Source organism: Haliotis rubra, unplaced genomic scaffold (genome assembly GCF_003918875.1).
Source record: "Haliotis rubra isolate DU_JTF1 unplaced genomic scaffold, ASM391887v1 Scf1, whole genome shotgun sequence".
Lineage (NCBI taxonomy): Eukaryota > Metazoa > Mollusca > Gastropoda > Lepetellida > Haliotidae > Haliotis > Haliotis rubra.
In genome coordinates, this window is record NW_025764891.1 from 7,961,458 (window position 1) to 7,977,793 (window position 16,336).

A 16,336-nucleotide genomic window follows, 5' to 3' on the forward strand; every position below is an offset into this window, starting at 1 on the left:
TCAGTGGTTAAGTCTAAAATTATTTTTTCGATTTTCTCCTTCAAGGTTTGGTTTGATAACCCACTGTTGCAGGGACATAGTCTGGACGGCCTTCGACTTCGCGCACCTGCAAAAACAGAATGAATTTATTAAGTCTCCGGTTTGGTGATATGTGTAGTGCATTCATCATACCTATAATAAATAGATACGAAGATTTCACATTCTCACATGACTCTTGCTCAAACGGAGCGGTGGGGTAGCCTAGTGGTTAAAGCTTTCGTTTCGTCACACTGAAGACCCGGGTTTGATTCCCCACATGGGTAGAATGTGTGACGCCAATTTCTGGTGTCCCCCGCCGTGATATTGCTGGAATATAGCTAAAGTGGCGTAAAACCGCACTCACTCACTCACTCACTTACTCAAACGTTGTTTACAACATTCAACAATTCTTCACGAAACATCATTGTGGACATGACACATCCAAATGTGACACATCAGCTACGAACGTATTTGCATTTCAGCTTTTCGCGTATACCTGGTATCATGCACTATTTTGATTGAAATTCATGAATGCATGATCATGATATGGTCGGACTTGTACAACCGACTCACTCAACTTAATGAAGTGAGTAAGTAGCTAGCTAAGGTGGATTGAAAAGCTCGCTGCTCATGCGCTTAACCATTGCTTTGCCTGTACAAAACTTATTTACTTTCAGGACGTCATGATATAATAGATGGACTATTGCTGGCGTAAAACAACATGCGCTCACACACAGCAACGATTACATACCTGCGGTTGTGTTGACTGTTGAAGTGTGAGCTGCTGCTGTCGCCCTTGTGCCAGGAGACGCTGTTGTAGCCGTGCCACTGTGAAGCTGAGTCGGTGTAATGTCTGTGCCTTGAGTAGTTGTTGTGTCTGGAGTACTGTCCGTGTCCTGAGTATTGGTTGTGTCAGGAGTATTGTCTGTGTTTGGAGTACTGGTTGTGTCTGGAGTACTGGTTGTGTCTGGAGTATTGGTTGTGTCTGGAGAACTGGCCGGGTCCTGAGTATTGGTTCTGTCTGAACTACTGGCTGTGTTCTGAGCATTGGTTGTGTCTGAACTACTGGCTGAGTCCTGAGTATTGGTTGTGTCTGAACTACTGGCCGTGTCCTGAGTATGGGTTGTGTCTGAACTACTGGCCGTGTCCTGAGTATCGGTTGTGTCTGAAATACTGGTCGTGTCCTGAGTATTGGTTGTGTCTGAACTACTGGTCGTGTCCTGAGTACTGGTTGTGTCTGAACTATTGGTCGTGTCCTGTGTACTAGTCGTGTTCTGAGTACTGGTTCCGTCCGGAGTACGGGCCGTGTCCTGAATATTGGTTATGTTTGGAGTACTGGTTGTGTCTGAAGTACTGGTCGTGTCCTGAGTATTGGTTGTGTCTGAAGTACTGGATGTATTCTGACCGTTGGTTGTGTCTGAACTACTGGCCGTGTCCTGAGTATTGGTTGTGTCTGGAGTATTGGTTGTATGTAAAGTACTGGCCGTGTCCTTCGCATTGGTTGTCTCTGAAGTACTGGCCGTGTCCTGAGTATTGGTTGTGTCCTGAGTATTGGTTATGTCTGAAGTACTGGTCGTGTCCTGAGTATTGGTTGTCTCTGAAGTACTGGCCGTGTCCTGAGTATCGGTTGTGTCTGAACTACTGGCCGTGTCCTGAGTATTGGTTGTGTCTGAACTACTGGCCGTGTCCTGAGTATTGGTTGTGTCTGAAGTACTGGCCGTGTCCTGAGTATTGGTTGTGTCTGAAGTACTGGCCGTGTCCTGAGTACTGGTTGTGTCTGAAGTACTGGCCGTGTCCTGAGTATTGGTTGTGTCTGAAGTACTGGCTGTGTCCTGCGTAGTGGTTGTGTCTGAACTACTGACCGTGTCCTGAGTATTGGTTGTGTCTGGAGTATTGGTTGTGTCTAAAGTACTGGCCGTGTCCATCGTATTGGTTGTGTCTGAAGTACTGGCCGTGTCCTGAGTATTGGTTGTGTCAAGAGTATTGGTTATCTCTGAAGTACTGGTCGTGTTCTGAGTAGTGGTTGTGTCTGAAGTACTGGTCGTGTCCGGAGTATTGGTTGTGTCCTGAGTATTTGTTATGTCTGAAGTACTGATCTTGTCCTGAGTATGGGTTGTGTCTGAAATACTGGCCGTGTCCTTCGCATTGGTTGTGTCTAGAGTATTGGTTGTGTCTAAAGTACTGGCCGTGTCCTTCATATTGGTTGTGTCTGAAGTACTGGGCGTGTCCTGAGTACTGGTTGTGTCAGGAGTATTGGTTATGTTTGAAGTACTGGTCGTGTCCTGAATATTGGTTGTGTCGGGTGTATTTATTGTGTATAAAGTACTGGCCGTGTCATGAGTGTTGGTTGTGTCTGAAGTACTGGTCGTGTCCTGAGTATTGGTTGTGTCTGAACTACTGGTCGTGTCCTGAGTACTGTTTGTGTCTGAACTACTGGCTGAGTCCTGAGTAGTGGTTTTGTCTGAACTACTGGCTGAGTCCTGAGTAGTGGCTGTGTCTGAACTACTGGCCGTGTCCTGAGTACTGGTTGTGTCTGAACTACTGGCCGTGTCCTGAGTATTGGTTGTGTCTGGAGTATTGGTTGTGTCTAAAGTACTGGCCGTGTCCATCGTATTGGTTGTGTCTGAAGTACTGGCCGTGTCCTGAGTATTGGTTGTGTCAGGAGTATTGGTTATGTCTGAAGTACTGGTCGTGTCCTGAGTAGTGGTTGTGTCTGAAGTACTGGTCGTGTCCTGAGTATTGGTTGTGTCCTGAGTATCTGTTATGTCTGAAGTACTGATCTTGTCCTGATTATTGGTTGTCTCTGAAGTACTGGCCGTGTCCTTCGCATTGGTTGTGTCTGAACTACTGGCCGTGTCCTGAGTATTGGTTGTCTCTGAAGTACTGGCCATGTCCTGAGTATTGGTTGCGTCTGAACTATTGGCCGTGTCCTGAGTATTGGTTGTGTCAGGAGTATTGGTTATGTCTGAAGTACTGGTCGTGTCCTGAGTATTGGTTGTCTCTGAAGTACTGGCCATGTCCTGAGTATTGGTTGCGTCTGAACTATTGGCCGTGTCCTGAGTATTGGTTGTGTCTGAACTACTGGCCGTGTCCTGAGTATTGGTTGTGTCTGAACTACTGGCCGTGTCCTTCGCATTGGTTGTGTCTGAACTACTGGTCGTGTCCTGAGTACTAGTCGTGACCTGAGTACTGGTTCCGTCCGGAGTACTGGCCGTGTCCTGAATATTGGTTATGTCTGGAGTATTGGTTGTCTCTGAAGTACTGGCCGTGTCCTGAGTATTGGTTGTGTCTGAACTACGGGCCGTGTCCTGAGTATTGGTTGTGTCTGAAGTACTGGTCGTGTCCTTCGCATTGGTTGTGTCGGGTGTATTTATTGTGTATAAAGTACTGGACGTGTCCTGAGTGTTGGTTGTGTCTGAAGTACTGGTTGTGTCCTGAGTATTGGTTGTGTCTGAACTACTGGTCGTGTCCTGAGTACTGGTTGTATCTGAAGTACTGGCTGAGTCCTGAGTAGCGGTTGTGTCTGAACTACTGGCTGAGTCCTGAGTAGTGGTTGTGTCTGAACTACTGGCCGTGTCCTGAGTACTGGTTGTGTCTGAACTACTGGCTGAGTCCTGAGTAGTGGTTGTGTCTGAACTACTGGCCGTGTCCTGAGTACTGGTTGTGTCTGAACTACTGGCCGTGTCCTGAGTATTGGTTGTGTCTGAAGTACTGGCTGTGTTCTGACCATTGGTTGTGTCTAAAGTACTGGCCGTGTCCATCGTATTGGTTGTGTCTGAAGTACTGGCCGTGTCCTGAGTATTGGTTGTGTCAGGAGTATTGGTTATGTCTGAAGTACTGGTCGTGTCCTGAGTAGTGGTTGTGTCTGAAGTACTAGTCGTGTCCAAAGTATTGGTTGTGTCCTGAGTATTTGTTATGTCTGAAGTACTGATCTTGTCCTGAGTATTGGTTGTCTCTGAAGTACTGGCCGTGTCCTGAGTATGGGTTGTGTCTGAACTACTGGCCGTGTCCTTCGCATTGGTTGTGTCTAGAGTATTGGTTGTGTCTAAAGTACTGGCCGTGTCCTTCGTATTGGTTGTGTCTGAAGTACTGGGCGTGTCCTGAGTACTGGTTGTGTCAGGAGTATTGGTTATGTCTGAAGTACTGGTCGTGTCCTGAATATTGGTTGTGTCGGGTGTATTTATTGTGTATAAAGTACTGGCCGTGTCATGAGTGTTGGTTGTGTCTGAAGTACTGGTCGTGTCCTGAGTATTGGTTGTGTCTGAAATACTGGTCGTGTCCTGAGTACTAGTCGTGACCTGAGTACTGGTTCCGTCCGGAGTACTGGCCGTGTCCTGAATATTGGTTATGTCTGGAGTATTGGTTGTCTCTGAAGTACTGGCCGTGTCCTGAGTATTGGTTGTGTCTGAACTACGGGCCGTGTCCTGAGTATTGGTTGTGTCTGAAGTACTGGTTGTGTCCTGAGTATTGGTTGTGTCTGAACTACTGGTCGTGTCCTGAGTACTGGTTGTATCTGAAGTACTGGCTGAGTCCTGAGTAGCGGTTGTGTCTGAACTACTGGCTGAGTCCTGAGTAGTGGTTGTGTCTGAACTACTGGCCGTGTCCTGAGTACTGGTTGTGTCTGAACTACTGGCTGAGTCCTGAGTAGTGGTTGTGTCTGAACTACTGGCCGTGTCCTGAGTACTGGTTGTGTCTGAACTACTGGCCGTGTCCTGAGTATTGGTTGTGTCTGAAGTACTGGCTGTGTTCTGACCATTGGTTGTGTCTAAAGTACTGGCCGTGTCCATCGTATTGGTTGTGTCTGAAGTACTGGCCGTGTCCTGAGTATTGGTTGTGTCAGGAGTATTGGTTATGTCTGAAGTACTGGTCGTGTCCTGAGTAGTGGTTGTGTCTGAAGTACTAGTCGTGTCCAAAGTATTGGTTGTGTCCTGAGTATTTGTTATGTCTGAAGTACTGATCTTGTCCTGAGTATTGGTTGTCTCTGAAGTACTGGCCGTGTCCTGAGTATGGGTTGTGTCTGAACTACTGGCCGTGTCCTTCGCATTGGTTGTGTCTAGAGTATTGGTTGTGTCTAAAGTACTGGCCGTGTCCTTCGTATTGGTTGTGTCTGAAGTACTGGGCGTGTCCTGAGTACTGGTTGTGTCAGGAGTATTGGTTATGTCTGAAGTACTGGTCGTGTCCTGAATATTGGTTGTGTCGGGTGTATTTATTGTGTATAAAGTACTGGCCGTGTCATGAGTGTTGGTTGTGTCTGAAGTACTGGTCGTGTCCTGAGTATTGGTTGTGTCTGAAATACTGGTCGTGTCCTGAGTACTGTTTGTGTCTGAACTACTGGCTGAGTCCTGAGTAGTGGTTGTGTCTGAACTACTGGCCGTGTCCTGAGTATTGGCCGTGTCCGTCGCATTGGTTGTGTCTGAAGTACTGGCCGTGTCCTGAGTATTGGTTGTGTCAGGAGTATTGGTTATGTCTGAAGTACTGGTCGTGTCCTGAGTATTGGTTGTCTCTGAAGTACTGGCCATGTCCTGAGTATTGGTTGCGTCTGAACTATTGGCCGTGTCCTGAGTATTGGTTGTGTCTGAACTACTGGCCGTGTCCTGAAAATTGGTTGTGTCTGAACTACTGGCCGTGTCCTTCGCATTGGTTGTGTCTGAACTACTGGTCGTGTCCTGAGTACTAGTCGTGTCCTGAGTACTGGTTCCGTCCGGAGTACTGGCCGTGTCCTGAATATTGGTTATGTCTGGAGTATTGGTTGTGTCTGAAGTACTGGCCGTGTCCTGAGTATTGGTTGTGTCTGAACTACTGGCCGTGTCCTGAGTGTTGGTTGTACTGTCTGGAGTATTGGTTGTGTCTGAAGTACTGGCCGTGTCCTGAGTTTGGGTTGTGTCTGAACTACTGGCCCTGTCCTGAGTATTGGTTGTGTCTGAACTACTGGCCGTGTCCTGAGTATTGGTTGTGTCTGAACTACTGGCCGTGTCCTGAGTATTGGTTGTGTCTGAAGTACTGGCCGTGTCCTGTGTATTGGTGGTGTCTGAAGTACTGGTCGTGTCCTGAGTATTGGTTGTGTCTGAACTACTGGCCGTGTCCTGAGTACTGATTGTGTCTGAAGGACTGTCCGTGTCCTGAGTATTGGTTGTGTCTGAAGTACTGGCCGTGTCCTGAGTTTTGGTTGTGTCTGAACTACTGACCGTGTCCTGAGTATTGGTTGTGTCTGAACTACTGGCCGTGTCCTGAGTATGGGTTGTGTCCGAATTACTGGCCGTGTCCTGAGTACTAGTTGTGTCTGAACTACTGGCCGTGTCCTGTGTATTGGTTGTGTCTGAAGTACTGGTCGTGTCCTGAGAATTGGTTGTGTCTGAAGTACTGTCCGTGTCCTGAGTACTGATTGTGTCTGAAGTACTGTCCGTGTCCTGAGTATTGGTTGTGTCTGAAGTACTGGCCGTGTCCTGAGTATTGGTTGTGTCTGAACTACTGGCCGTGTCCTGAGTATTGGTTCTGTCTGAAGTACTGGTCGTGTCCGGAGTACTGGTTGTGTCTGAAGTACTGGTCGTGTCCTGAGTTTTAGGCGTGTCCTGAGTACTGGTTCCGTCCGGAGTACTGGCCGTGTCCTGAATATTGGTTATGTCTGGAGTATTGGTTGTGTCTGAAGTACTGGCCGTGTCCTGAGTATTGGCGGTGTCTGAAGTACTGGTCGTGTCCTGAGTTCTAGTCGTGTCCTGAGTACTGGTTGCGTCCGGAGTACTGGCCGTGTCCTGAGTATTGGTTATGTCTTGAGTACTGGTTGCGTCCGGAGGACTGGCCGTGTCATGATCATTGGTTGTGTCAAGAGTTGTGATATTTTCCTGAGTGGTTGCTGTTTGTGAGAATGTTGTTGTGTAAGAGGTCGTGGTTGTGTCCGGTGTAGTGGCTGCAGGATAGACGCAGACTTTCAATAAATGATAATAACATTGAGAAAGTCGAGTCTAGATACGTATGAAGTAGGCAGCATCACATGCATAGCGAAAATCTTAATCTCATCCTACGACTCCATGTATGGCTTTTGCCACCGTTAAACACGATAAGCTAACCATTTTCTATATCAGCTGGTGTTATTATTTAAGTTTTTGTTGTATAATGCCGCACTCAGCAATGTTCCAGAAATATGAAGACGGATGGTTGGTTGGTTGGTTTGTTGTTTACGCCGCACTCATCAATATTCGAACTATGTGGTGGCGGTCTGTAAATAATCGAGTCTGGACCAGACAATCCCGCAGTGTAATAGGCCGTAACAAAGCTTGTAGACGGTCCGTTGTGGGTCCGCAGTGGGGCAGGAGGCATGTGTATTCCCCGGCATCTCACGATCCTTTCAAGTTTTGTCACGTGCGGCCACGTTTGTTTGGCGTTTTGTCAAGGTTGTTTCACCCTTGCTACCCGTTTTTGCTACCAAGCTTGGTTGTATGGGAGCCGATTCGTCCCGTTCCATCACGACGCATGTGACGGTTTACAGGGCAGGCGAGATACGGCACGTTGCGTTCTCTGGCATTCCCTCTCTTCAGCTCTTCAGGACTCGATGTATGCCCCCAGCAAACATACAAACACAAAATCTTCTTCATCTTTGGGGTTTTATGCTGCTCTTTTGTCTCAGGCTACAATGGCTGCTATTGCTTGGGAGGCCTTATTTTTATACCGTGGGCACAAACGTGGTCCAAAGCTGGCCGGCGTCTACGATTCATCCGTAGAAAATCTTGACAGAACGCGCAAAACGTATCAAAACCTTGATCACAACGTGAGAAACGTGAGGGAACCCATCAGAACGCGACAGCCTGCCGGGAGGAAACGTAATGGCATCCGTAGTGGACTGCGGGCCGAACCGTATTGCACCTTTGAGCTTCCGGGACTCAGCAGCCCGTTTTTCCCAACGGCCTATCACGGATACCGTGATAGACCGTGAGAAAACTTAGCAGGAACTAACTTGTCTTTGGAGGAAAAAAATAGGCAAAATCCCACGGAGCACTACGTTTCGGGGAAACAGGGCTGCCGTGGCCGTCGGCGTCGTGTAACCGTAGCATTAAGATCAATTATAACCAGGATTCTCACGGGATGGTATCAACACTGAATTCCGGTAGTCTATTCATGTAATTTTCGCCAATATTTTGTGTAGAATCCTGAAGGAACATTGTTGCGTTGTCAAAAGTGTCAAAATGAATCAAAGTGCGACAATGCGAGAACGCGACACATGCTGACCTTGAAAATCGTCGCTGAGTCGCTGTGTCGCCCCTTTGGTTGAATAACTAAACATTATTCAAAGCGCGACAATGCGACAAATGGCCAAAATGTCGCTTTATCTCATTGTCGCATGGGTAATTTTGACACTTTTCCTTGTTTCGGTAAGGGCGACAACGCGTCAAACTGATAATGTCCCTTCGAGGATTCCATAATTTTGCCTTGTACGTCAAATGGAATCTTTTGGGGGCAAATAACCAAGACTGATATTCTTTGGCGTCGTTTATATTTACCTTCACCTCCAGTAGCGCCATCAGGGTTGCCATCGGTACTGGTCACACTATCATCATACTCGCCTAGAATAGACCAAACAATTGATTGTTAAAAAGGTTTTGATCGGACGAGACATCATGAAGTAATACTGGGCTGTGCTTTATATCTATGGAAACGACACTGTACTGATCACGAGAAAAGATATTTCTGTTGCAACAAAAACACTCCCTCGCAAACCCCAAATATTGCACGGTTAAATGGAATAGCAGTCCATGTAAATTATTATCAAATCCCCTTGTAAAGAAAACCCCCAACGAATAAAGCAGTTTCCAAGCAAAGCGTGATCTATATGTTGCTCCCTTTCCAGTAGGGTAACATTTACTGCTGACATGCCAATAGGTCAACTTCCCGTTAAGTTTAACGGAACATTTGTTTTTGATTTCTTCTTGTTCTTCAACCCCGCACTCAGCCATGGTCCAGCTGTTTGAAGTCTTGAAATAATCGAGTCTGGACCAGACAATTCAGTGACTGACGTCATGAGAATTGATCATCGCATTTGGGATATGATGACATGTGTCACCCAATTCAGTGAGCCTGACCAACGGTCCGTTTGTCGCCTCTTACGACAAGCAAGGTTTGCTGAAGCTCAATTCTAACTCGGATGTTTACACGATGTAATTAATGAGGCGGTGGAATTATTACACAGCTGTTTACTATATTACGGTTTATATAATACGGGAAATCAGGCAAACACAGAAGCCACTGTGTTTCTTCACGAATTACAGTGGCGTCCCTAGTAGTGAACTCTACTGGTTACTTGTCGACTGTAAACTAAGGCGAAATTTATTAATGTGGTTCCGACCTGTAAAACATTTCTTGGCGTAGAAAGGTGACGTAGATTCATTGTCCATTAATATAATTTGGTGTCCGGCTACGTACAGAGTACAGTTCGAACCGAACACATCGAAAGTTACGCCCCAGCACTCCTTGGAATTGTTTGTATAAGTCAAACACTCCTCCTTGCACCTGTCGATATCTTTCATATGGACGACTCTCCGTTCTCTTTCTCCAACACAAAAAGAATGTTGGTTCATGATTTTTTTTGGTTTCACTTACTGTTCATAGGGAAGACAATGATTTGCCTCATTAATTTCATAAAATAAAATAGGACAATAAAATAAAAAATAAAATAGCTGCAAAAGCAACATACATCAATATGTAACAGCGACGACTGCAACATTAGTATCAGTGGACACGTTCACGGTACGTGATACTTTATATTTGAACGCCTTGACGTAAAAGAAAGCATAAATGCGAGACGTCCAGACACTCCTGGACAATTGTTTATCTGTACGATTTGAAGACAAGTAAATGAAGGAGAATTAATTTGTTTTGTTACCTCCCACTGACTCACAGATTACCATCTGTACTTGGTCACAATTCGCTGTTCTCCAGGCAAAACTGGATTGTTCCCAGACAATCTTGACGCACGTATCATGGTCGTTGTTGAGAGGTTCATTTTGGTACCAGTCAGTCCAAGACGTCGCCCCTACACGATAGGGCGCACGGTTACTGGCCCAACTGTACTCTGAGTCTGTGTAGTGAAGGCCTATCCAGCTGTTCTGGCTGAAAGCAAGCTCAAGGATTAAGCCCAAAACAACGCTGTTATTTACGACTTGCAAACGATAGGAATCAGTTGTATGCTCTGCTGGTTTGATGGCTGCATACAACTGCACCAGGGACGGCTACTGAGAAACGAGAGAGAGAGAGAGAGAGAGAGAGAGAGAGAGAGAGAGAGAGAGAGAGAGAGAGAGAGAGAGAGAGAGAGAGAGAGAGAGAGAGAGAGAGAGAGAGAGAGAGAGAGAGAGAGAGAGAGAGAGAGAGAGAGAGAGAGTGCACACTCTTGAGAGAGGGGGGGGGGCGCACGTCATTTTCACACACCCCGTCCATCCAAACCACCCCCCCACCATCCCCTGGATCCGCCTCTATATGCACGAAGGTGTTTTCCACCAGAAACAGCAAACTGATTCGTCGCTGACCAATAATACACGTGATGGAAGGGAGGATAACGGATTTGATTCGATCACTCCCATTTTTAAAACTCTACTTATTTATGATTTTAAATGTAAACTATATTTAGTCACCTGAGGCACCTTTTAGTTTACTTAGACGTTTTGGGTTACAACTGATTGGTCAGATTTGTATTCCTGTTCCTTACCTCGAGCTTACCCATGAAGATCCGGGTTAGAACTGATCCTCAGCAACTTATGTTTGTCGTAAGAGACAAACGGGACGGGTCAGACTCACTGACTCGGTTGACACCAGTCATCCTGTCCCAATGGCGTTGACCGATGCTCATGATTTCAATCACTGAATTGTCTGGTCCATATTCAAATATTTACAGACCACCGCAATATACATGTAGCTGGAATATTGCTGTGTGCGGCGTTATACAACAAACAAACAAGCAAACCTGACCACATGCCTGCCATTAACATAGAACAGAAAGATACATGCTACATGTTCTGTGGGTAGGGTTTTAAGTAGACTGTAAAATCAAATCTGTAGTGAAAGTTTTCTTATGCACATCTGATGCTTTATAAATGTTTCTCCATGCCAATTTCATGATTTGTTTAGTGTGAAATCAATACGGTCTGATAAATATAAGAGACAATAGCATCCGTTCAAAGCCACAAGAAATATTTGCTTAAGGGAAAGTTCATTGTGTGATTCGGATTGTATGATAAATATAACCTGCTAAACGTAACTGTTAAACCACAGACTCTCATGTAAAACTATGACTTCAACGCCAGGGAATATTCTGCCTGATACTCTGCTGAAACATACTCCACTTGGCGTAAAAAGGCAAATTAGGTGAAAATTACATAAATAGATAACAGAAAATAAATGACGACTGCGGGTGCATTAAACATGTCCTACTCTATCTGTAGTGCGTTTTAGAACTATTCCTTTACCCATTTTGACAATCACTTCTGCATATATTTGCATAAACTTAAACGAAACCTGAGGTCCAAACTGTATCATACAGAAAAACACAGTGACGCGATGTTTCAGCACTACTGTTGTTAATGATACTACTCTGTTACCAATGTATAGTACTCTAATGTGATTCGAATTTAATAATAGTTTTTAACTCACAATCGATTTTTCCATATATCAGTTTGGCTGTAAATCCTGTCAAGAGCAGTGGCCTTGACCTTGGTCCTGACCTCCAAGAGTTGCATGTGTTTGGAGGAACAGAATTTCCGAGAATCACCCCATGTCCGGCGTTCCGTAAACAGCGTGATGGTGGTCATCTGTCTCTGGCTGGACGTTTCAGGAACTGAAATATAGCTCTATGAGAGGGGTTATGTTCATTTGGTGCAGCAACAGCAAACCGAAGATGACTAATCCCCCGCCTACCACCACCCTCTCCCCCTGACTAAATCCAAAATCATCTGATTGTTACAACAAGTCCTGCCATAGTGATTTGTCCAAATTGATGACACTACCCCTATCTCCTCTGGCTGTTCTAGAGTCAATGTATTTCTGAATTTCATTTTACAGATTAGATCATTATAACCACATCTTAACTGCGATGATAATACTCTTAATTTCCTTAAATCTATAGCTGTTAAATACTTTTCACGCCTACAATGTTGTTTAAACACTGAATACGAATATGAGCATTTTGAATAGTTCTAGTCCATGTTTGCACTTTATTGTACAGTGGTTAAAAAGCTGTAAAATCCCTGTCCAATCCACGTATGTCCAAGGCCCATTTGAAACAGTGAAGTATTAATTATCGTAGCACAGTTATGTTTATTTCTAGCATTATTTGCATTTTCAGCCAAATATAAGAACATGTTATCGGCTCTAGATGGAGCAGGGTGCCAGTGTATTTTATATAACGTGTATCTTTGTGTTCCCTAGTACAATGCCACATTTTGTTGATCTACAACACTATTTAGCTATGGGTTTTCACTTTTGAATACCCTATACCTGAGAACAACACAAGACAATCGTCAAAGACCTAAAAACATAGCTGGACATTTAAGAGAACTTTTTTAGTTTTAAGAGACAGATGGTTGATCGATGCTTGACAAGTGAAATATCCAGAAAATAGCATGCGAAGGTAGTTGTAGGAGCAAATACAACACTTCTGGAAGACACCATGTTTTGCAATGATTCTTTAAAATATCGATTTGTTCAATTACAGTATCAGTAAACAGAACAACAACTTCAGCTAGCATAGAAGGAACACTTTCAATAAGTCTGGGAATAAGTGAAGACCATTTGTACAAGTGGACGATCAATACATAAATAGAAAATGAGAACAGAAACTGACTAAGAACACAGCTGTGTCGCACCCATGTGTAGCGAGCCTGGTCCTCCTGTTTAGTAACTCGGGTCCTCCTAGAGTTATGTTATCCTTGGGGTCTATACAAAGGTAACTTGCTTTATAGCTAACACATTGGTTTACCCAATTTTGTTTAAACATAGTTTAGTGCTATTATAAGTGCCGCAACCAGGATATTCAGTGTCCTATTCATATAATTTTCATGCCTATTTCGTCTATTTTTTTCCATTCATTTATATTTCATGCCTTTGTTTAATCTCTGGGTTTAACGTCTGTATAGAATCTGCTTTCAGCAAAAAAAATAAAATAATAATAATAATAATAATTCTTCAAACAAAATAACTTAATATTCCGTGAAAAAATACTTTCATTTGATCCATTTGTCGTTTCTCAGCTATTAAAGTAACTTGTTCAAAGGCTGGACTTCTGGGTCATATTAGGGAATGAGTGACTTTAAATAAACTCACGGGCGAAAGAAACGTCACCTCGCTTTTTAACATGTAACAAAACAACAAACTCAGATTTTGGAAATGTAACAGTCATATTTGGAAAATTAATGGTTTTACAACATTCTGAATGATGAAAGTGTGAACTAGAGATTTGAATGATCACATAGTGTACAATTGAATCGAGCACAGTTGACTGTCTGGCATTCGAGCACCACCTGTTTCATCATAAGCGGCTCTAAACTGAAGACAGACAGTTTAATACAGTCAATATCGTGTGTGGTCACCCCTGGCTTGTATGCAAGCATGGACGACGTCTGGCGGATAATGTTAGTCGTCTGATCACATGTATCAGGATTCTCCGCCATTCTTCCTGTAGGGCCTGTGCCAGCGCCTCTCTTGTCTGTATGGGTGGCTGTCGCTTGTTGATTTGTCGTCCAAGGTGGTCCCACAGGTGCTCAATCGGGGACAAGTCGGGAGATCGAGCTGGCCAAGGAAGTAACGTCACATTCTGGGCATTAAGGAAGTCCATGCCTTATGAGGTGTGTCGTTGTCTTGTTGGAACATGGTACGTGGGTGATTCTGGATGAATGGCACGACGATTGGTCTTAAAACTTCATTGATGTACCGTGCAGCTGTTAGATTACCATGAATCACAATAAGATCAGTCTTCATGTCGCCACAAATCCCTCCCCAGACCATCACGCTTCCACCACCATAGTGGTTGGTCTCTTGTACGCAGCTACGTCGTGTACGTTCTCTCCGCCTTCGGTATACCCGTTGTCTACCGTCTGGTTTAAACACTTGGAAACGGATTTCATCGGTAAAGAGCACTCTGGACCAGTTTCTAGCCTGCCATCGCTCAACAGTTCTCGCCCACCTCAATCTTTGACGACGATGTTCAGGCGTCAACGTCATAGCCTTCAGCGGTCGATAGGCTCTGATACCATGGTGTCGAAGACGTCTGGCAACGGTCCTTCTGCTGACTGGATGGCCAAGAGCAGTTCGGGCGGATAACGTCACATTTACGAAGCGGTTCCTCAAGTGAAGCAGTCGTAAATAACGGTCTTCCTGGGGGGTCGTGACCCCCGGACGTCCACTTCTAGGCCTGTCAGTCGTGACACCCGTCCGTCTGTAACGGCTCACCAATCTCAGGATTGTTCGCTTTGAACAGTTCATCAACCTTGCAACATGAGACTGCGTCCCTCCCAAATCCAGCATAACATTAGCTCGTTCTCTCTGCTGTGCTGTTAGCCTTGGCATGTTTCCTCTTTACCATACGATGTGATAATGGAATACATCATTTCTCTACACATTTTATACCTGAATTCAATACGGCTTTTTATGAAGGAATTTCGCAAAATTCCGTGCAAATTTAACATTCTTACACAAATTACATGAATTTCGTGCAATTCAATGCGTAGTGTATGTTGTTTGCGTTCTGGCAAGTTGTTTCAACCTGTTTTTTATTGAAAAAAATACAAAGGTTCGTTAAAAAATGAAACATAATTTTGGTGACGTTTCTTTTGCCCGTGAGTTTTATGTGATGAATGTATGATCACAATGTTTGACTTGAAACATCAGAATAATATACGCAGTTTTAAATCAATATTTACAACTTGAAGTAAATATGAATTACTCCGGAATCTCTTATACGCCATCCAGCATCGATTAATGAGTACTTTGGCTGTATCTTCGTTCACTCTTTTTGTCCTCAGACAAAACATCAAAGTTTTCAAAAATATGTGTTCATTTCTTATTCACAGCTGTACCGCATGTGGAAACACTGAAGCGATTGTCTAAGCATATCTCGTCTTGAACATTTCAGAAGTATTGCAGTGGCAGGGATTTGACTCCTTCGCAGTGAACTATTTTCATGAAATGTTTGAAAAAGTGAAGGATTTTTATAAAGGAACGCTTTAAACGCATTGGCCAGTGAACAGAAATATGTTTGAGTTAGGAAAGAAAATAGGAGAGTTTATTATTCTGTTAAGAACATTTGAAGACAAATACACCACGTGTACCAAAGTGATCTGATCTGTTTGTTACTTTCTCCAAACAGTCGTTGATCAGTTCAGGTTTATTAACACTGTATGCGCGGTTTACCCTGTGTTGTGTCATCCTGAACATGCTGTCTACCACATCAAGCATCACGTTTACTGAACGTATGAGAACTACCCTCACCTTAAGCAGACAGTAACAACCACTTGTGATGACACATTTCAGAACAAATGCATCACTCTTGATACTCTTTTATCCTAGTTTTCAAATTCAACAGTGAATCCACATGCATGTTTCTCATACCCCTGTTATTAAAATTCACTTTCCTTCTTCACAATGGTGGTTTACGTTTTGTAATATCGGTGATTTCAACTTTTTTGTCCGTTAGTTTATTTCTGACAGTTTGGGATTTGGACAGTTTGACTTTCGTCACATATCGACAATAGTGTCAAGCCCGCAAAGGTTGACCAGGGATTGAAAACAGCAATTCTCTATCACCAGAATGAAATTTCGTTTTGATCACTGATGTGTTAAACGCGAAATGGCGTTCAGGGCCAGGTTGTTCAAAACTCGGTTATCTTTTAACCAGCCGTTAAGTACATTTAACCGACCGTTAACTAATAACAGAGGGTTATCTTGTTGTTCATAACTCTGTTAACTTTAAACAGGTTGTTAACGTGACGTAAAGTTAACACACCTAAGGACCGCCGCTAACTTTTTAACAGTGTGGTTAGGTGAGGTGAGGTGAAATTGGGTTTAACGTCGTGCTTGAGAATATTTCGCTCATATGACGACGTGCATGCGGGTGTATGTGTATGTGCGGCTGCTTGTACTAGCCCAGACTTAAGCTGGTTTTATAGTGCTAGCCCACTGAGATACCATGCCGCAGTGAAGCATGAATACCCCACTCAGACACATTATACTGACTCCGACTGACCAGTCCTTGTTGTACCCATTAATGCCGAGCGCAAGGCAGGGACCAACAAGTACCATACTTTAACGTCTTTTGGTATGACGCGGTCGGGGATCGAACCCGCGA

The 16,336-nt window shown here is 44.3% G+C and overlaps 1 protein-coding gene across 1 annotated transcript; it reads right to left on the reverse strand.

Annotated features, from left to right (window-relative positions):
• LOC124289458 (dentin sialophosphoprotein-like) lies at nt 1-9,613 on the reverse strand. The gene is made up of 11 exons (XM_046726115.1): nt 9,607-9,613; nt 8,511-8,573; nt 6,488-6,922; nt 5,243-5,755; nt 4,973-5,071; nt 4,491-4,819; nt 3,407-3,632; nt 2,705-3,019; nt 1,157-1,615; nt 770-914; nt 1-106 (listed from the first exon to the last, which is right to left on the reverse strand). Exons 1-11 carry the CDS (start codon nt 9,611-9,613, stop codon nt 1-3), a joined length of 2,697 nt encoding a protein of 898 aa, XP_046582071.1.
• Between the last annotated feature and the right edge of the window lie 6,723 nt (nt 9,614-16,336).